This window comes from Chiloscyllium plagiosum, unplaced genomic scaffold, assembly GCF_037043375.1.
Source record: "Chiloscyllium plagiosum isolate Xiang-an unplaced genomic scaffold, Cpla_swu_hap1 HiC_scaffold_26, whole genome shotgun sequence".
Classification (NCBI taxonomy): domain Eukaryota; kingdom Metazoa; phylum Chordata; class Chondrichthyes; order Orectolobiformes; family Hemiscylliidae; genus Chiloscyllium; species Chiloscyllium plagiosum.
In genome coordinates, this window is record NW_028270164.1 from 58377524 (window position 1) to 58398371 (window position 20848).

General features: G+C 47.4%; 1 protein-coding gene across 3 annotated transcripts in view; it reads right to left on the minus strand.

The window, feature by feature from the left end:
• Positions 1 to 20848, minus strand: part of LOC122562953 (voltage-dependent L-type calcium channel subunit alpha-1S-like) — a 235396-nt gene that overhangs the window by 197989 nt on the left and 16559 nt on the right. For all 3 annotated transcript variants that reach the window (XM_087973777.1, XM_087973778.1, XM_087973779.1), the window contains 3 exons: positions 13295 to 13413; positions 5078 to 5230; positions 1448 to 1644 (listed from right to left, as the gene is read on the minus strand). In XM_087973777.1, coding sequence (XP_087829903.1) covers positions 1448 to 1644; positions 5078 to 5230; positions 13295 to 13413 — 469 coding nt within the window. The remainder of the gene's footprint in view (positions 1 to 1447; positions 1645 to 5077; positions 5231 to 13294; positions 13414 to 20848) is intronic.

A 20848-nucleotide genomic window follows, 5' to 3' on the forward strand; every position in this document is an offset into this window, starting at 1 on the left:
GGGTCAGGGAGTGAGTGTGGGAGGGTCAGGGGTTGAGGGTGGGAGGGTCAGGGAGTGAGTGTGGGAGGGTCAGGGGGTGAGTGTGGGTGGGTCAGGGGGTGAGTGTGGGAGGGTCAGGGAGTGAGTGTGGGAGGGTCAGGGGGTGAGTGTGGGAGGGTCAGGGGGTGAGTGTGGGAGGGTCAGGGAGTGAGTTTGGGAGGGTCAGGGAGTGAATGTGGGAGGGTCAGGGGGTGAGTGTGGGAGGGTCGGGGAGTGAGTGTGGGAGGGTCAGGGATTGAGTGTGGGAGGGTCAGGGGGTGAGTGCGGGAGGGTCAGGGTGTGAGTGTGGGAGGGTCGGGGAGTGAGTGTGGGAGGGTCGGGGAGTGAGTGTGGGAGGGTCGGGGAGTGAGTGTGGGAGGGTCAGGGAATGAGTGTCGGAGGGTCAGGGAGTGAGTGTCGGAGGATCGGGGAGTGAGTGTGGGAGGGTCGGGGAGTGAGTGTGGGAGGGTCGGGGAGTGAGTGTGGGAGGGTCGGGGAGTGAGTGTGGGAGGGTCAGGGAGTGAGTGTGTGAGGGTCAGGGGGTGAGTGTCAGAGGGTCAGGGAGTGAATGTGGGAGGGTCGGGGAGTAAGTGTGTGAGGGTCAGGGAGTGAGTGTGTGAGGGTCAGGGGGTGAGTGTCGGAGGGTCAGGGGGTGAGTGTCGGAGGGTCAGGGAGTGAATGTGGGAGGGTCGGGGAGTAAGTGTGTGAGGGTCAGGGAGTGAGTGTGGGAGGGTCAGGGAGTGAGTGTGGGAGGGTCAGGGAGTGAGTGTCGGAGGGTCAGGGAGTGAATGTGGGAGGGTCGGGGAGTGAGTGTGTGAGGGTCAGGGAGTGAGTGTCGGAGGGTCAGGGAGTGAGTGTCAGAGGGTCAGGGAGTGAATGTGGGAGGGTCGGGGAGTAAGTGTGTGAGGGTCAGGGAGTGAGTGTGTGAGGGTCAGGGGGTGAGTGTCGGAGGGTCAGGGGGTGAGTGTCGGAGGGTCAGGGAGTGAATGTGGGAGGGTCGGGGAGTAAGTGTGTGAGGGTCAGGGAGTGAGTGTGGGAGGGTCAGGGAGTGAGTGTGGGAGGGTCAGGGAGTGAGTGTGGGAGGGTCAGGGAGTGAGTGTCGGAGGGTCAGGGAGTGAATGTGGGAGGGTCGGGGAGTGAGTGTGTGAGGGTCAGGGAGTGAGTGTCGGAGGGTCAGGGAGTGAGTGTCGGAGGGTCAGGGAGTGAATGTGGGAGGGTCGGGGAGTAAGTGTGTGAGGGTCAGGGAGTGAGTGTGTGAGGGTCAGGGGGTGAGTGTGTGAGGGTCAGTGGGTGAGTGTTGGAGGGTCAGTGGGTGAGTGTTGGAGGGTCAGGGGGTGAGTGTCGGAGGGTCAGGGTGCTAGTTGGAGCCTCAGATTCAACATTAATGGATCACGTGGAATGTGCACACTGCCCATCTCTTGCTCCTTACCCAGTACAGCACATTGGTCCAGCCCTCCATGGTGATACACTGGTAGACTGTTAACATGGCAAATCCAAAGTTGTCAAAGTGAGTGATGCCAGTGTTGGGCCCGGGCCAGCCTGACCTGCAGTCAGTGCCATTGATGTTGCATTGACGACCATGTCCTGAATGGGCACATGGGGCCGGCCACACATCAGCAATAATATCTGTGTCAATAAACAGGGGGGCAGAAAGGTAAGAGAAGGGTGGGGCATCAGGGATAGTGAGGGGGAGTGGTAGAGGTAGGGTGAGCGGGAGAGGTGTAGGAGGACAGAGTGTGGGGAGGGAGTGGGAGAATAATGGGGAGGAGAAGAACAAGGGAGTGAGGGAGCGGGAAGAGGGAGAATGAGAAGGATGAGAAGTGTGAGGACGAAGAATGAGGATGAAAGTGGGGGTGAAGAATGAGGGAGGGGGAGAGGAGGGTGAGGGGTGACAGAGAAGGGGAGAGCAAGTGGAATGGGAGTGTGAGCAGAGCAGGTGAGAGAGGGCAGGGTACATGTGGAGGGGACAGGGAGATTGAGGGGATGGGACAGAGAAGAGTAAGGGGAGAATCAGAGTGGTGATGATGGGATGAGTGAGAGAGAGTGAGGGGAGGGGGAGATTAATGGGAGGAAGTGAGTGAGGAGAAGGGACAATGTGATGACAAGATGCATGTGAAGGGTGGGGAGGGTCAGAGGCGGGGTGGGTAAGAGTGAGGTCAAGGTCGAAGTGAGAGGAGGATGACAGTGAGGGAGTAAAGTGTTGAAGAGGATGAGAGTGAGGGAGAGCAGGTGCAGACAGTGAGTGGGGGGAGAGTGAGTGGGGAGCACGAGGTGGGGAGAGTGAGGTGAGGTGGGAGAGTAAGGTGGGGGAAGAGTGAGGTGAGGGGGAAGATGAGGTGAGAGGGAAGATTGAGGTGGGGCAAGAGTGAGGTGGGGGGAGAGTGAGGTGGGGGGAGAGTGAGGTGGGGGGAGAGTGAGGTGAGGGGAGAGTGAAGTGAGGGTGAGAGTGAGGTGAGGGGGAGGGGGAGGTGAGGGGGAGGTGGAGGTGAGGGGGAGAGTGAGGTGGGAGCAGAGAGTGAGGTGGGGGGGAGGGTGAGGTGGGGAGAGAGTGAGGGGAAAATGGAGGTGAGAGTGGAGCGAGTATGACGGGGAGAGTGATGGGGAGGGGGAGGTGGGGTGGGAGAGTGAGGTGTGGGCAGAGAGGGAGGTGGGGGCGGAGAGTGAGGGAGGGGAAAATGGGGGGAGGGAAGCGAAGAGTGAGGGGCAGGTTGAAGGGAGGAGCATGAGGATGACAGTGATGGGGAAAGGGAGAAGTGAGGGAGGGAAGGGGAGGAGAAAAGGATGGGAAAGGGGGAATGAGTGTAGGAGAAATCGAGGGGGGTTGGTGAGAGTGAGATCATGGGGGCGATTGTGGGATACAAGAGTGACGGGATAGGGTCAACGGGAGAATGATGGGGAGGTGGGTGAGTAAGAGGGTGGGGGAACAAAGAAAGGGTGATATAGGAGGAGAGGGAAGTGAGGGTGACAGTGATGCAGTGAGTGAGAGGGTGATATAGGGGGAGAGTGGTGGGTGAAGAGCGCACAACGTAATAACAGAAAGAGGGTGAAAGTGCAGAGAGCAGGGTGATGGGAAGTTAAAGGAACAAAGAACAGGAGGAGCGTGGGGCGAGTGTAAGAAACAATAAAAAAAACAAGAGGTAGATCAAGCAGAAACAGAGACATAGAAATGAATTGCAAAATAAAGAGAAAAAGATAGAGGAAGAGGATATGAGGAAAGTGAGGTGGGGCGGGAGAGGGGGCAGGGAGCAGAGTTACAGTGGGAAATGGGAAGGACAGAATAAGAGACTGGGAAGACCATAGCAACAGACAATTACAACAGAAACAATGAGAGAATAACACTAACCAGAGACCTGAATGACCCACCGTCCTTTGCCTCCCACCACATCGACTGACCCTCCATTCACTCTCTCCATCGACTGACCCTCCATCCATTCTCCCCATCAACTGACCCTCCACCCACTCCCCCCCATCGACTGACCCTCCACCCACTCCCCCCCATCGACTGACCCTCCATCCACTCTCTCCATCGACTGACCCTCCATCAATTCTCCCCATCGACTGACCCTCCACCCACTCCCCCCCATCGACTGACCCTCCATCCACTCTCTCCATCGACTGACCCTCCATCCACTCTCCACATCGACTGACCCTCCATCATCTCTCTCCCCAACAACTGACCCTCCATCCACTCTCTCCCCATCGACTGACCCTCCGTCCACTCTCCCCATCGACTGACCCTCCATCCACTCTCCACATCGACTGACCCTCCATCCACTCTCTCCCCCTTCGACTGACCCTCCATCCACTCTCCACATCGACTGACCCTCCATCATCTCTCTCCCCAACAACTGACCCTCCATCCACTCTCCCCCCATCGAATGACCCTCCATCATCTCTCTCCCCATCGACTGACCCTCCATCATCTCTCTCCCCATCGAATGACCCTCCATCATCTCTCTCCCCATCGACTGACCCTCCATCCACTCTCCCCATCGACTGACCCTCCATCCACTCTCCACATCGACTGACCCTCCATCATTTCTCGCCATCGACTGACCCTCCATCCACTCTCCCCCCATCGACTGACCCTCTATCCACTCTCCACATCGACTGACCCTCCATCCACTCTCTCCCCCTTCGACTGACCCTCCATCCACTCTCCCCCCATCGACTGACCCTCCGTCCACTCTCCCCATCGACTGACCCTCCATCCACTCTCCCCCCATCGACTGACCCTCCGTCCACTCTCCCCATCAACTGACCCTCCATCCACTCTCCCCCCATCGACTGACCCTCCATCCACTCTCATCGACTGACCCTCCATCCATTCTCCCCCATGGACTGACCCTCCATCCACTCTCTCCACATCGACTGACCCTCCCTCCACTCTCTCCCCATCGACTGACCCTCCATCCACTCTCTCCCCATCAACTGACCCTCCATCCACTCTCCACATCGACTGACCCTCCATCATTTCTCCCCCCATCGACTGACCCTTCATCCACTCTCTCCCCATCGACTGACCCTCCATCCACTCTCCCCCCATCAACTGACCCTTCATCCACTCTCCCCCCATCGACTGACCCTTCATCCACTCTCTCCCCATCGACTGACCCTCCTCCACTCTCCCCCCATCGACTGACCCTCCATCCACTCTCCCCCCATCGACTGACCCTCCATCCACTCTCTCTCCATCGACTGACCCTCCATCCACTCTCTCCCCATCAACTGACCCTCCATCATCTCTCCCCCGGTCAACTGACCCACTGTCATCACTCCCCATCGACCAACCACCATTCAGACCCCTCCACGTGTTTGTGCTCCCAGTCTGTGTGTGTATATGTATGTGTGCACACTGTCCATGAATGTGTGTTCATACTGTGTGCCTACAGTATGTGCACACATTTGCCCTGTGTCTGTGTGTTTACACTGTGTGTGTTCACACTGTGTCTAGATTGTGTGTGCATGTTCGCACTGCGCCTGCACACTGTGTGTCTTCGCACTGTGTATGTATGTGCACATGTGCGTGTGTGTGTGTGTCACGCTGTCCACACGGTACCTGTGCCAGTATAAAAACATGTTTTGTGCATTTTGCCCATGAACAGCTCCAGCCCAATGATGGCATAGATGATGATCATGAAGAGGACCAGCAGAGCAATGTGAAGCAGAGGGACCATGGCCTTGATGATCGAGTTCAGAACCACCTGCAAACCTGACCACAGAGACAAGTGAGTGAGCAGCTTGGCCTTGCTCTGTTCAACACCAATATCACCTTCATTAACATGTCAGGACTCACTGACAATAGGACCCGACATTTATCAAGCATCTCTCACAACGTCAGGATGTCCAATGCACTTTACCGCCAATGAAGTGTAGTCACAGTTGGAATAAATGAAACACTGCACCAACTTGTACACAGCAAGATCCCACACACGATGATTGAATTCCCTACTTTACATTTTGGCCAGGGGACAAACATATCTAGTGAAATCCTAACCAATGCTGAAAATGTGTTGCTGGAAAAGCGCAGCAGGTCAGGCAGCATCCAAGGAGCAGGAGAATCGACGTTTCGGGCATGAGCCCTTCTTCAGGGCCCTTGGATGCTGCCTGACCTGCTGCGCTTTTCCAGCAACACATTTTCAGCTCTGATCTCCAGCATCTGCAGTCCTCACTTTCTGCTCGAAAATCCTAACCAATGTTCACATTGACTCATTCCACAAACCCAACATCTCCATTCCATCCACTATCTTACTCCCCTTAACCTCATGGTTTTTCCCTCCTTTCATCTCTTAATGTAAAAGTCATAAAGTCCACACTTCACAGGCGGTAATTTCACTCATTAAGTACATGCAGACTCTCAGTACAGCAATCCAGATAGTCCCATTTCTTGTGATACCCAGCAGCCCTCTCTTGAATGCAGATCCATTTTCCATTTGAAATCAGTGGTAATCCCCATTTCCACTACCCTCACAGACGGTGATCTCCTCACCATGCATCAGTAACCAGGAAATTATGAATCATGAGACTGTCCTTGACTGCTCCACACTGAGACACTCCATCTGCTCCAAGCTGTGTGTGAAACAGTCTCATTGCAATGATCTGAGGGAATTTCTAGATAGAGAACACAATGATCTGAGGGAATTTCTAGATAGAGAACACAATGATCTGAGGGAATTTCTAGATAGAGAACACAATGATCTGAGGGAATTTCTAGATAGAGAACACAATGATCGGAGGGAATTTCTAGATAGAGAACACAGCCACACCTTACAACAAAACCCAGGTGCTTCAAGGAGACAGGGTGGCTTGCTTATGAGCAGAGTAAGGATGGTAGAGGGAAATGTGCTGTCGACATGTGCTCTCCCTGCTACCTGTGCAGAGGAAGAGCAAGTAGCTGGAATCTATCCAAGCACCTGTGAAGCAAGACATAGTCCAGGCAGTTTGGAGGGTGTGGGAAACTAGGTAGGGGCAAGTCTATCTGTCATGCTCCATTGTGGGACTAATAAGATAGAGAAGTCAATAGAAGTTCATTAAAGACCTGTTAGAGCTTGGGAACCAAACTAAAACAGGCTTTCCCACGTTAATCTCTATCCCAGCCATTTGAAAACTGCAATGTGCACAGGCAAATCAGGAGAGCCAATGGATCAAGAAGCAATGCAAATTAATGAACTAAGCATAACAAAACTTTGAGGCAATATTGATCATAACATAATGTCACACTTGTTATGATCCCAGCTAATGTTAATACTGAGCAGAGCAAAATCAGGCTTGTCAGATCCTGACATTGAATAGGCAGAAAAGGCATAGGCAAATAGCAGGCACAATAGAGGAAAGCAAGTAGTACAGGAGTCTCCTGCGGCTGCCCCCTTTCTAATGGGTATTCCATTCTGGATGCTGTTGTTGGAGGTGACCGTGCAGGGGAAAGCAATGGGAGACAACTTCATGGCACCATGGGTTTGTCTGCTGCACAAGAGGGGAGGAAGAAGAACAGCAGGACTATAGTGGGAGGAGATATAATTGTAAGGGGAACAGGCAGATGTTTCTGCAGCTGCAAATGCAGCTCCAGATAGTATGTGCCCTCCTGGAGCTAGAGTCAAAGATGTCACAGAATAGTTGTAGGACAACAATCAGAGATTACCATTACCATAATGGTACCAATTACATTGGTCAAAAAAGGGATGAGGTCCTGAAAGTAGAATTTATCAAGCTAGGAAGTAGATTAAAGAACAGAAGCCAAAGGGTAGTTATGATTAGATTAGATTAGATTAGATTAGATTACTTACAGTGTGGAAACAGGCCCTTCGGCCCAACAAGTCCACACCGCCCCGCCAAAGCGCAACCCACGCATACCCCTAACCTAACACTACGGGCAATTTAGTATGGCCAATTCACCTGACCTGCACATCTTTGGACTGTGGGAGGAAACCGGAGCACCCGGAGGAAACCCACGCAGACACGGGGAGAATGTGCAAACTCCACACAGTCAGTCACCTGAGTCGGGAATTGAACCCAGGTCTCTGGTGCTGTGAGGCAGCAGTGCTAACCACTGTGCCACCGTGCCTCCCAAGTTATCTCTGGATTACTTCTACTATGTTTGAGTGAATATCAGAAAAGGAGGTTAGTCCAGATAAATGTGTGCCTGAAGAGATGGTGCAGGAGGGAGAACTTTAGATTTCTGGGATATTTGGACTGTATTTGGAGATTGTGGGATCTGTACAAGTCAGATGGGTTCCAATTGAACCAACATTCTTGTAGGGAGGTTTGCTAGTGCTTTTAGGGAGGGTTTAAACTTACTTGCTAGGGGGTGGGATCCAGAGAGAATGTTCAGCGAGGGAGATGAGTGGCAGCAAGTGAGTCAAGGAGGCATCAACATTACAGGCCAGTTAATACCCATGGGAGTTTGGCAAGATTGGATGGTATTTAATGCAAGAGTCTGATGAAGAAGACAGATGAGTTCAGAGCACAAATTAAAATGTATGATGTCATTGCTGGCACTGAGTTTTGGTTAAGGGATTGGTAGGTTTGGCAGCTCAATATTCCAGGATATAGGGTAATCAGGTGAAACAGGGAAGGAAATAAAACAGCAGGTGTCACAATTTGGATCAGGGAATCTCTTAACAGCAGCTAGGAGGGACAGTCTCTTTGAAAGATCGTCAAATCAAGCAATATGGATAGAACTTAAAAACCAGAAAGGGGGCAATCACATTGCACAGAGTGTACTGTAGGCCCTCTGACAGCCCAAGGAAAGAGCAGATACCTCAGCAAATTTCAGAGAAGTGTAAAAGTAATGAGGTAGCAAAGCCAGAGGTTTTAACTTCCGTAACATTAACTGGCCTAGTCATAGTGTGAAAGAATTAGAGGGGCAGGGTACTTATAAATGCATCCGGGAATTTAACCCTGATAAATCTGAGCTGACACGCTCAGGAGAGAGTATTCAATGAAGGGTATTCAACAAGACACTAGGGGAACAGAGGGATCTTGGGGTATTGGTCCACAGACCTCTGAAGGTAGCAGGATCGACTAAAAAGGCAGACGGAACACTTGCCTTTATCAATCAAGACAGATTATAAGAGCAGGGAAGTTATGTTAGAGCTGTACAAAACTTAGGTTAGGCCACAGAGGGATCACTGTGTACATTTCTGGTCACCTCACGATAGGAAGGATATGATTGCACTGGAGGGGGTGCAGAGGAGATTTACCAGGGTGTTGCCTGGGATGGAACGATTCAGCGATGAAGTGAGACTGAATAAGCTTGGGTTGGTTTCTTTAGAGCAAAGAAGATTGTGAGGAAACCTGACAGGGGTATTTACGTTTATGAGGGGCATGGACAGGGTGAGTAGAAAGCAGCTGTTCCCCTGAGTTGATTGATCAATAACAAGGAGATATAATTTTCAAGTGAAAGGCAGGAGATTTAGAGATTTATGAGGCAAAATGTTTTCACCCAGAGGGTGGTGGGAGTCTGGAATGCACTGCTTAGGAGGGTAGCTGAGGCGAGAAATCTCACAACTGTTAAAAGTACTTGGATGAGCAGTTGACAGGTCATAACATTCAAAGGTATGGGCCTAATGTGGGAAAGTGGGACTAGTCCAGGGAGCAGTGTATTTATGGCATTCCAGACCCAATGAGCCACAGGGCCTCATCTGTATTACATAGAACATAGAACATTACAGTACAGGCCCTTCGGCCCTCGATGTTGCACTGACCTGTGACACCAATCTGAAGCCCATCTAACCTACACTATTCCATTTTCATCCATATGTCTATTCAATGACCATTTAAATGCCCTTAATATTGGCGAGTTGACTACTATTGCAGGCAGGGCGCTCCAGGCCCTTACTACTCTCTAAGTAGAGAAACTACCTCTGACATCTGTCCTATGTCTATCATCCCTCAATTTAAAGCTATGTCCCCTTGTGCTATCCATCACCTTCCGAGAAAAAATCCTCTCACTATCCACCCTACCTAACCCTCTGATTAGCTTATATGTCTCAATTAAGTCACCTCTCAACCTTCTTCTCTCTACCAAAAACAGCCTCAAGTCCCTCAGCCTTTCCTCGTTAGACCTTCGCTCCATACCGGGCAACATCCTGATAAATCTCCTCTGAGCCCTTTCCAACACTTGCACATCCTTCCTATAATGGGGCAACCAGAAATGTACGCAATACTCCAAGTGCAACTGCACCAGAGTTTTGAACAGCTGCAGCATGACCTCGTAGTTCCGAAACTCAACCAATAAAAACACTGTATGCTTTCTTAACAACTCCATCAACAAAACTGTGTTGACTATCCCTAATCAACTTACTCCTTTTGAGATGATTATAAACCTTATCTCAGGTCTCGTTGCACCCTCCTCGCTTCCCAATCTACTGCCATTCAGGAATTAATCTGGCATCCTGTTTTTGCTACCAAAGTGCTTCCTCTGCCATGCATGTGTCCACTCACTCAACTCGTTCAAATTATTGGAGATGGAGGGTGGTGGTACAGGGTTGTTTTTTGGACTGAAGGCCTAGGATCAGTGGTGATCCATAGGGATTATAGTACGTAGAATATAAAACAGCATAGTGCAGGCCCTTTGGCCCACGAAGTTGTGCCAAACATTTATCTCAATCTAAGATCAACCTAACCTACGCACCCCTCAATTTACTGCTGTCCATGTGCTTATCCAGTGGTCATTTAAATGTCCCTAATGTCTCTGACTCTACTATCACCACTGGCAGTGCAATCCACGCACCCACCACTCTGTGTAAAGAACCTGCCTCTGACATCTCCCCTATACCTTTTCCCAATCGCCTTAAAACTCTGACCCCTCGTGACAGCCATTTCTGCCCTGGGGAAAAGTTCTGGCTACCTACTCTATCCAAGTCTCTCAATACCTTGTACACCTCTACCAAGTCATCTCTTCCTTCTTCTCTCCAGTGTGAAAAGCCCAAGCTCACTCAACATCTCTTCATAAGACAAGCCCTCCAAACCAGGCAGCATCCTGGTAAATCTCTGCACTCTCTCAAAAGCATCTACATCCTTCCTTTAAAGAGGAAACCAGAACTGGACACAATATTCCAAGTGTGGTCTCACCAGGGTTTTATAGAGCTGCAGCAAAACCTCACAGCTCTTAAACTCAATCCCCCTGTTAATGAAAGCCAAAACACCATATGCCCTCTTAACAACCCCATCAACTTGGGTGGCAACGTTGAGGGATCAATGTACGTGGAACCAAAGATCCCACTGTTCCTCCACACTGCCAAGAATCCTGTCTTTAGCCCTGTATTCAGCATTCAAATTCGACCTTGCAAAATGAATCACTTCACATTTGTCCAGGTTGAACTCCATCTGCCACTTCTCAGCCCAGCTCTGTATCCTGTCAATGTCTTGTTGTAGCCTGCAACAGCCCTCGACACTATCTACAACATCACCGACCTTTGTGTCGTCGGCAAACTTACTAACCCACCCTTCCATTTCTTCATCCAAGTCATTTATAAAAACTACAAAGAGCAGAGACTCAAGACCAGATCCCTGTGGGACACCATGGTCACCGATTGCCAGGCAGAATACTTTCCACCCACTACCACTCGCTGTCTTCTTTCAGCCAGCCAACTCTGTATCCAGACAGCCACATTTCCCTGTATCCCATACCCCCTACCTTTCTGAATGAGCCGACCGTGGGGAACCTTATCAAATGCCTTACTGAAATCCGTATCCACTGCTCGACCTTCATCAACTTATCTTGTCACATCCTCAAAGACCTCAATAAGGCTCGTGAGGCATGTCCTGTCCTTCACAAAGCCATGCTATCTTTATTCAAACTAGGTTTTTCCAAGTAATCATAAATCCTATCTCTCAGAATCCTTTCCAGTACTTTGCTTATCAGTTACGTAAGACTGATTCGTCTGTAATTCCCAGGAATTTCCCTACTCCTTTCTTGAACAGAATAACAACATTCGCCTCCCTTCAATCAGCTGGTATTATTTCCGTGGAGAGTGAGGATGCGAAGATCATTGCCAGACATGCAGCAGTCTCATTCCTCGCTTCCTGTAGTCACCTTGGATATATCTGGTTCAACCCTGGGGATTCTGATACTTCCCAGAATTTCCAGCACATCCACATCCTTAATATCAATCTGTTCAAGCCTATTAACCTGGTCCACTGTGTTCTCACTATCAACAACATCCCTCTCTCTTGTGAATACTGAAGCAGAAAGCTCGGTTAGGGCCTCCCCTACCTCCTCAGACTCCAGGCACAAGTTCCCTCCACTATCCCTGATCGGCCCTACTCTCTCTCTCTGATCATTCTCTGATTCCTCACATACATGTAGTGCTAGGTTTACTGCTGTTTGTCAATTATATAAACAATTTGATTGAGGAAGCATGGTTAGTAAGTTTGTGGATGACACCAAGATTGGTGATTTGGTGGACAGTGAAGAAATTTATCAAAGATTACAGGGGGATCTTGGCTAATTGGGCAAAAGGGCTGAGGAGTGGCAGACGGTGATTAATTTGGATAAGTATGAGGTATTCCATTTTGGTAAGATGAATAAAGGCAGGGGTACAGTTAGTGAGTAGTGTTGTTGAACAGCGAGATTCAGGGGTTCAGGTACATCATTCTTTGAAAGTTGTGTCACAGGTAGAGGGATAGTTAAGGAAGCATTTAGCACATGTTCCTTCCTTCTCCGATCATTGAGTATAGGAGTTGCAATGTCGTGTTGGTATTGAACAGGACACTGACTAGTGAGGCCACTTTCGGAGTACTGTGTACAGATACAGTCACCCTGCTGTAGGAAGGATATTATTATATTGGAGTGGGTTCACAAAAGATTTACAGGATGTTGCCAGGACTGCGGGATTTGAGTTAAAAGGACAGGTTGGATAGGCTGAGACTTCTTTCACTGGAGCACAGCAGGTTGAGAGGTGATCTTTACAGAGGTTTATAAAATCATGAGAGGCATAGATAAGGTGAATATCAAAGATCTTTCCCGTAGGGGAGGGGGTAAGAGGAGAAAGATTTTAAAAGGGACTGAATGGGCGGCTTTTCACACAGAGGGTGGTTTGCATATGGAATGAATCTGAAGGACATCATAGCTGCAGGTACAGGTACAACATTTAAAAGACGTTTGGATAGGTATACGAATTGGAAACGTTTAGATGGGTATGGGCCAAACTCAGGCAAATGGGACGGGTTGAGTTTAAACTTGGTCGGCAATGACGAATAGGACTGAAGGGTCTGTTTCTGTGCTGTGTGATTCTATTACTTTATCACTGCATCCTTCTCACAGTTTCCACCTCCCACCCAGCTTTGACTTATGAAGGAAAGGTTAAGCTGGTGGGGCCTGTACTCATTGGAGTTGAGCAGAACGAGAGGCAACCTTATTGAAACAAACAGGACTGTGAGGGACCTCAACAAGGTCAATGCAGAGAATCAAGAACTAGAGGGGGACCAATTCAGAATAAGGGATCTCTGTTTAAAGCAGAGATGAGGAGGAATTTCTTCCCTAAGGGGGTTATTAATCTTTGGAACTTTCCTCCTGAGAAGGCAATGAGACTGGCTCATTGAATATATTCAAGACTAATTTAGGCACTTGTTTGATCTACAGGGAGGCACAGCTTCTGGGTCGGGAGACAGCAAAGTGGAGTTGGAGGCCATAGTCAAATTGGCCAAGGAGGAGCATACCTGCGGGGTTCGCCGGCCTCCTCCTGTGCCCTATTCATATGCTGTTATGAACGTATGCAAGCAATCCGGTCAAACTGTTTTTGTCAGAAATGGCAGTGGCACCTTCTGTACTTACTGGGAACTCCTGACACCAAGCGCAATGGTCTTAACACACGGAACGCTCGAAGGGCCTTCACATCAAAGCCCGCACTCTTCGCTGATAGACTCAGATGCTCCAGGGCCACAGTACAGAGGCTGCAAAGGAAGGAGCAAGTGGGTTAGTCAGAACCCAACCTGCAACTCAACACTGAGCTTTCACAACCATTGAAGCAAGAGTCTATCTAACAGATGGAATAATTACTGACCACTCCAAATCTCTCTCCAATCCCACATTCACTCCATGCTCTTCTGGTAAACACTCCCTACATACCCCACCTCCAACTTAATCACATAAATATTCCATCACCAAGAACTCCTTGCTCCCCTCACAATCACATTCTATTAACCCTTAAATCAATCTCTATTCCCCATGTTATCATTCCCTGGTCCCTCTGTAATCACTCCCTGCTCTCTATAATCGCTACCTGCTCCCCAAATTGCAATCACTTCCTGTTCCCCACCTCCATAATCACTCCCTGCTCCCAACCAACTATAATAACTCCCTGTTCCCTCTGTATTCATTCCCTGCTCCCCCAGTAGTCACTCCCTGCTCCCTCTGTAATTACTCCCAGCTCCCTCTGTAATCACTTCCTGCTACCTCTGCAATCACTACCTGCTCCCTCAGTGATCACTCCCTGCTCCTTCTGTAATTACTCCCTGCTCCCTCTGTAATCAATCACTCCCTGTTCCCCTGTAAGCATTCACTATTTTAGTTTATTCACTCGTGGATGCAGACATCACTGGCAGCACCAGCATTAATTGTCCATCCCTAGCTGCATTTGAGAAGATAGCGGAGAGGTGTCTTCTTGAACCACTGCAGTAGACATGTAGACCCCCAATGCCATTAGGGAGGAAGTTTTGAGTTTTGACTCGTGACGCTGAAGGAACAGCAATATATGTCCAAGACAGCATGGTGAGTGGCTTGAGGGGAATTTGCAGATGGTGGTGTTTCCATGTATCTGCTACCCATTCCATTCTAAATGGAATGGAGTCTTGGTTAGTTACTGCATGCATCTTGTAAACAGTATATCCTGCTACTACTGTGTATTGATGGTGGGGTTGGTGGGGGGGGGAGTGAATATTTGTGGTTGTGGTGCCAATCAGAAAGTCTGTTTTGTCCTAAATGGTGTTCAAATTCTTGCATGTTGTTGAAACAGCATTCTTCCAGGCTAGTGAGCAGTGTGCCGAACGTGCCTTGTAGATAATGGGCAGGCTTAGGATCTGCAGGAGGTGAGTTACTCACTGCAGTATTCCCAGCCTCTGACCTGGTCAGCATGGACAAGTTGGACCGAAGGGTCTGTATCCACCCTGTATGACCCTATGACCCTATGTGACTAAAATGAAACAAAGCCAATTGCCCATAAAAATCAAAAAAACTGAGAATGGTGTAAATCAGAAACAACAACAGAAATAGTTGGAAAAGTTCAGCAGGCCTGGCAGCATCTGTGGAGATATCAGAGTTAACATTTTGAGTTGAATGATCCTTCCCCAGTTCGAAAACGTTTACTCTGATTTCTCTCCACAGATGCCGTCAGACCTGCTGAACTTTTCTAGCAACTTCTGTTTTTGTTAAAGGAGTGCTGATGCTGGAAATCTGAAACAAAAATAGCAACATTTCTGGCAGCATCTGTGGAGAGGAAACAGAGTTAACGTTTTGAGTCCAGTGACCCTTCTTCAGAACTGGACTTGAAGCATTCATTCTGTTTTCTCTCCATAGATGCAGCCAGACATACTAAATTTCTCCAGCAATTTCTGCTTTAGTTATTTATATGGCTAGACCAGTTCATGTTCTGGCCAATGGTAATGCCCAGGGGATAGTGGGGATTTAGTGATGGAAATGCTATTGAATGTAAAGTGATGATGATTAGATTCTTTCTTGTTGTGAATGTTACTTGGCATTGTCCGCTCTAACCTGAATATTGTCCAGGACTTGCTGGATTTGGACACGGACCACTTCAGCATTCGAGGAGTCACGAATGGTGCTGAGCATTGTGCAACCATAGCGAACATCCCCACTCCTGACCTTATGATGGAGGGAAGATCATTGATGAAGCAGCTGAAGATTGTTGATCCTAGGACACTGTCCTGAGGAACTCCTGTAAAGATGTTCTGGAGATGAGATGGCTGACCTCCAACAACCACATTCATCTTCCGATGTGCCAGGTATGACTCCAACCAGAGCAGAGCTCCCCCCCCCCCCACCGACTTCCATTGATTCCAGTTTTGCTAAGGCTACTTGATGCTATACCCAGTCAAATGTAGTCTTGATAACAAGGGCAGGAGAAAGTGAGGACTGCAGATGCTGGAGATCAGAGCTGAAAATGTGTTGCTGGAAAAGCGCAGCAGGTCAGGCAGCATCCAAGGAACAGGAGAGGAAGAAGAAGGGCTTATGCCCGAAACGTCAATTCTCCTGTTCCTTGGATGCTGCCTGACCTGCTTTGATAACAAGGGCAGTCACATTCACCTCACCTCTAGAATTCAGTTTGTCAATATGCAAACTGGGTGTCACTCAGCAGGTTATTGCTGAGCTGGTGCTGTTTGATAGCACTGTTGATAACACCTTCCATCACTTTACTGATGATGAACAGCAGACTGATGGGTCAGTAATTAGCCAGGCTGGATTTTCTCAGCTTTATGTGTTCAGGACATACCTGAGCAATTTCCCACATTGTCAGGTCAATGCCAGTGTTATTGTTATAACACAATAGTTGTGTTTCTCTGTAACCTCGCGCGAAAGAAAATCATGCTATGGAAAACCACTATAGAAAATCGTGCTATAGAAGATCACTAATAGAGAATCGCTATAACCATTCTGTAGAAAGTTCGCATTATACAAACAACATCTACAATTCATCAATCACATTACAGCCAAATTGCGCTGATGAAATACGCATTATAGCAGAACAACCTGTACTGGAACTGCTTGGCTCGGATGCAAAAGTTCTGAAGCACAAGTCTTCAGTATTACTGACAGAGTGTTGTCAGCATCCAGTGCCTCCAACTGTTTCTTGATATCACACGGAGTGAATCAAATTGGCTGGAGACTGTGTTTGTGATGCTGTGGACACTTTTGAAATAACCCAAGCACTCTTTCTAGATTGAACAGAAACAACAGCTTTATATTGATTTCTGTATACAGCTTACAAACAGAGTTGCGATTCTAGTGCTGAACCTATAGTAAGACCCAGTTCTGCTCTTTTCTAAGGATATGAAACTCTTCTTTTTGAATGCTTTGAGGGCATGAAGGAATGAACATTTTGATTCACATGCTGGAATTTAGATAACTATTTCTTAATTAATATTATTGTGTTCCCGACTTAGCTTCCTTCCTATACTATGCTATACTATCTCTGATGGAACTTCAATTCCTTTTGTTTTTAAATTTCAAAACCTTAAATTAATTTCTTTTCAACCAGCTGTATCCCAACACTCTGACCTGGGATTAATAACAATGTTTGATTCCATGATAATTTACTTAGATTAGATTAGATTACTTACAGTGTGGAAACAGGCCCTTCGGCCCAACAAGTCCACACCGACCCGCCGAAGCGCAACCCACCCATACCCCTACATTTATCCCTTACCTAACACTACGGGCAATTTAGCATGGCCAATTCACCTGACCCTGCACATCTTTGGACTGTGGGAGGAAACCGGAGCACCCGGAGGAAACCCACGCAGACACGGGGAGAACGTGCAAACTCCACACAGTCAGTCGCCTGAGGCGGGAATTGAACCCGGGTCTCTAGCGCTGTGAGGCAGCAGTGCTAACCACTGTGCCACCGTGCCGCCCACAAATGGGTTTTACTTTAAACCCATTTTCTTAGGAACACTAACTAGCACCTATTAATCAATCAAAAGATTTCTCAGCACTTCAGGGATTGATACATGTCGCTCTCTCGAACACCTTTGCAACGTCAACTCTGAATGGAAGTCAGAGTCTGGAAAGTTCTCCCCTAAACTCTCTGGGTAGTTCCCTAGGAACTCACTTGGAATTGTGGATACTGTAGTTTTTGAAAGCTAATTGTTAAGGTCAAACACACAGTCTAACTCATATGTTTAACTTAGAATTTCAAAAACCCAAACTAGCAGTAAATTATACTAAAATATGTGTACCTCATTTTCAATATATTCCTTGGTAATTACTCCCTACTGCCTTTTTGTCACTATCAACTCCCCTGTAATCACTCCATTACTCCCTTCTGCCCCAATCACTTCCTCCCACCCCTATGTTCACTCGCTACTCCCACTGTAATCCTCATAATGCTGCCAGCGGAATCACTCTCTACTGCCTTTACAACAACTCGTTTAAAAAAGTCTTTATATTTGCTTTGTATTTTTTAATTGGAGACTAAAATGAGAGAGGAACTATTTTAAAAGGCAAGGATTTCTTTAGGGTTTGAAGGCAATTTAATTTGATACTCATTATGGATACCATTTGTACAGGCTATGAGTTACCCGAAGTGTCTGTAGATGAACTGGAGCCAAACAGCTTTGCACATGTAGAGCTTGGGCTGACAGCAAAAAGCTGATGGGTTTGTAGACTAGTGACCATTGTTGTCAAAGGCCTTCTGCCTGCCAACAAGCACATGACTGGTTGTCAGCTAACTAAACTGAAGATACATAGAAGCCATCAGGTCTCTACCAGTCAGGAGCTTTCTCTCCATTCTCTACAGTAAGCCACTTTAAACTTGAAGAAAACCAGTTTATCTTTCATTCAGCAGCTGCTCGAAGCTGCAACTTTTAAGTGATAGGTCGGAGTCCTTTTTATAAGTGGATTATCCACCTCCTGCCTCATACAGACCAGTGTAAGCATCTGGAAGAGGTCGACAGAGAAGCTACATTCTGACCAGTACAACAAAGGAAGCTTTGTGACCGTGAAGCACTGAACTCCTTTTCCAATTATTCCCTCTATCCATAACCCATGTTTCTTTCCTTTCTGTGTTTGTCTGTAAAGGGGATTAGAGTTTTAATCAGTAGATATATGTGCTGATGGTAAACAACTGTTTACCTGAAGTTAGAGTGTAATCATTTGAGATAAATAATAATTCTTGTTAAATAGTGTGATGATGTTGCTCTTTTAACAAGGTTATGCTGTCCTTGGCTTTTTTCAGAAAGTCATAAAAGCAGGAGTTCCAAAAACTCGAGGTTTGAAGGGTTTTAGGGCCAATTTGGTTATAGCTAACAAATACTGCCTCATAAAAAAGGCTTTCAAGTTTTAAAAAAAACTTGTACAATTAAAGGGGAGTGGCCAGTTCTCCCAATTCAGCGTTTCTTTGGTTTGGTTTATTTTTTTTCGCAGTCTGGCTGTTCACTGAAAGCAGGCAGTCAGTTGTGAAGTTGCTGGACCCAAAGAAGCAGGTCCATGCTGACCCTCCCTCTCTCTGACCTCTCTCCTGTCAAACCCCGTGTTTGTTTTCACCTTTTGTGCCAAGGGGAGTTTATGGAGGTTGTTGCAGGAATCTAGAACAGCATCAGTAAGTTGGGATAGTTTGTTGGGTTTTCAGATAGGTAAGTTATTCTATATTATGTTCTCTTTTTGCTTCTGTTTCATTCGGTAATATTGCAAGAAAAAATTCTGTCTTGTTTAAAACCAAGTGGTTGGACCAGCTGCATCACTCCTGGAATGTCCACTTACACCTGCGTAAAACAGCCAGCAAAGTTATGGTCCGACCTACTTTCCTGAAATGCTTTGAACGGGTATGGCCTGGTCCATAACAATCGAAACCTGATCCATGCTTTAAGGACAGGCAAATATAGGAATCAAACTTTATGATGGCCCTGGGATTGCAGAGCTTGATTTCCAGGTGATACCCCACTGAGTCAATGCCATGTTTTGGGGTTCATCCAGGATTGAGTTGGAAACAGAGGTAATGAATATTTGAGTGTGGTGTTAGTAAATAAAAGAGCTGAAGGAAAATGCCTGGTTCTGTGCTGTGGTTAAGACATGGCACTGGAAATGGCAAAAGATTTCCTGCACTATTCCCTGTAACTGTTAAGGGAACTTACAAAGACTCAGTTGATTGACTTGGTGGGTGAACAGGAGGCCACATTGAAAGGCAGAGGTAGATGAGGCACTAGCTTAGCACTTGGGTTGAAAGGAAATGCAAGAGGAGTCGGGGTAATCTCGAGATGAAACACTGAAATTAAGGTACAGTTAAAGGAGCTTGAAATGAAATGGACAGAATGAAACAACTAGTGATGGAATTCCAAATGGAAGAAGGCAAATGAAGAGCAGGAGAGGGCAGACAAAGATAAAGAAGGGGAAATTGAATTGAAAAGAGTGGAAATGAGTAAACTAAAATTAGCAGCGCTTGGAGAAAAATGCATTTGAAACAGGTGATGTCAGGTACTGATGTATGCCATGATGAGGGAAACCGAGTCATAATTTGAGGTCAAGTAAAGAAATGTTTGTTGCACGGACCCAACCTAAACTTGAGGAATAGGATGTGCAGACATTCTTCATGTCATTTGAGAAAACAGCGAGACAAATGTATTGTGTAAAAGAGAACTGAACATTGCCCTTGCAGAGTATGTTGATAGGTAAAATATAAGAAGTTTATGCTTCACTGTTCCTCGGGATTCTGAATCTATAGGCAAATCTATATTGGCTGCAAATGAGTTAATTCCTTAAGCATAGCAACAAAGATTCAAAAACAGAAGAAAGCCTGGGCAAACCGATCCTGCATTTGAAGGGTGAAGCAAAGTAGTTTTGACAGGTGGGTAAGAGTATGAGAAGGTGAAACCAGATACAAAGAAGAATTTAAAAACTCACGACCTTCCATTATGATAACCCATGTTGAGGACCAGAGGGTTGCAACTGCTAGCAATAACGGTTGATGATTATAAACTAATCTCTGTTGGGATTCCTACGGAGCCGGGTATGATAAAATCAGATTAGCAGCAACTTCATTAATAGAGCTCTATCCACCTGCTCATTATGTATGCTTCATGCTGAGATATCAAAACTATCCTACACAACAATGGCAACCCTGCCCAAACTATCCCTTGTTTTATATAACAACCTCACAAAAGAACATAAAGACAACCACTTTGGCCCTAAAAATAGTACCCACTCAACCTCACATTCTGTTAGAAAAGGAAGGTGTCTCAAATGTTTGAGCAGCAGGTAAAGCTAGCTGTCTCGTGCTGCGGCTTTGCAGTAAATGCATGAGTTGTATTCTCCATTAACAGGATGCTGATATCAAACAGACCTGCAGCCCACTACACAATTCAGTAGTTTCAGGGATATTGTGATGCCAGGGATAAAGGCTGTACATCACAACAAGTGATAGACCACATCAGAATCCTGAAACAACACAGCCCTTTGACTGCCAGCTATGCTCAAAGAATCAGAGAATCCCTACAATATGGAAGCAGGCCATTCTGCCCATCAAGTCCACACTGATCCTCTAAAGAGCATCCCACCCAGACCCATCCCCCTACCCAATCCCTGCAACCCTGCATTTCCCATGGCTAGGCAATTTCCCATGGCCAATCCACCTAACCTGCACATCTTTGGACTGTGGGA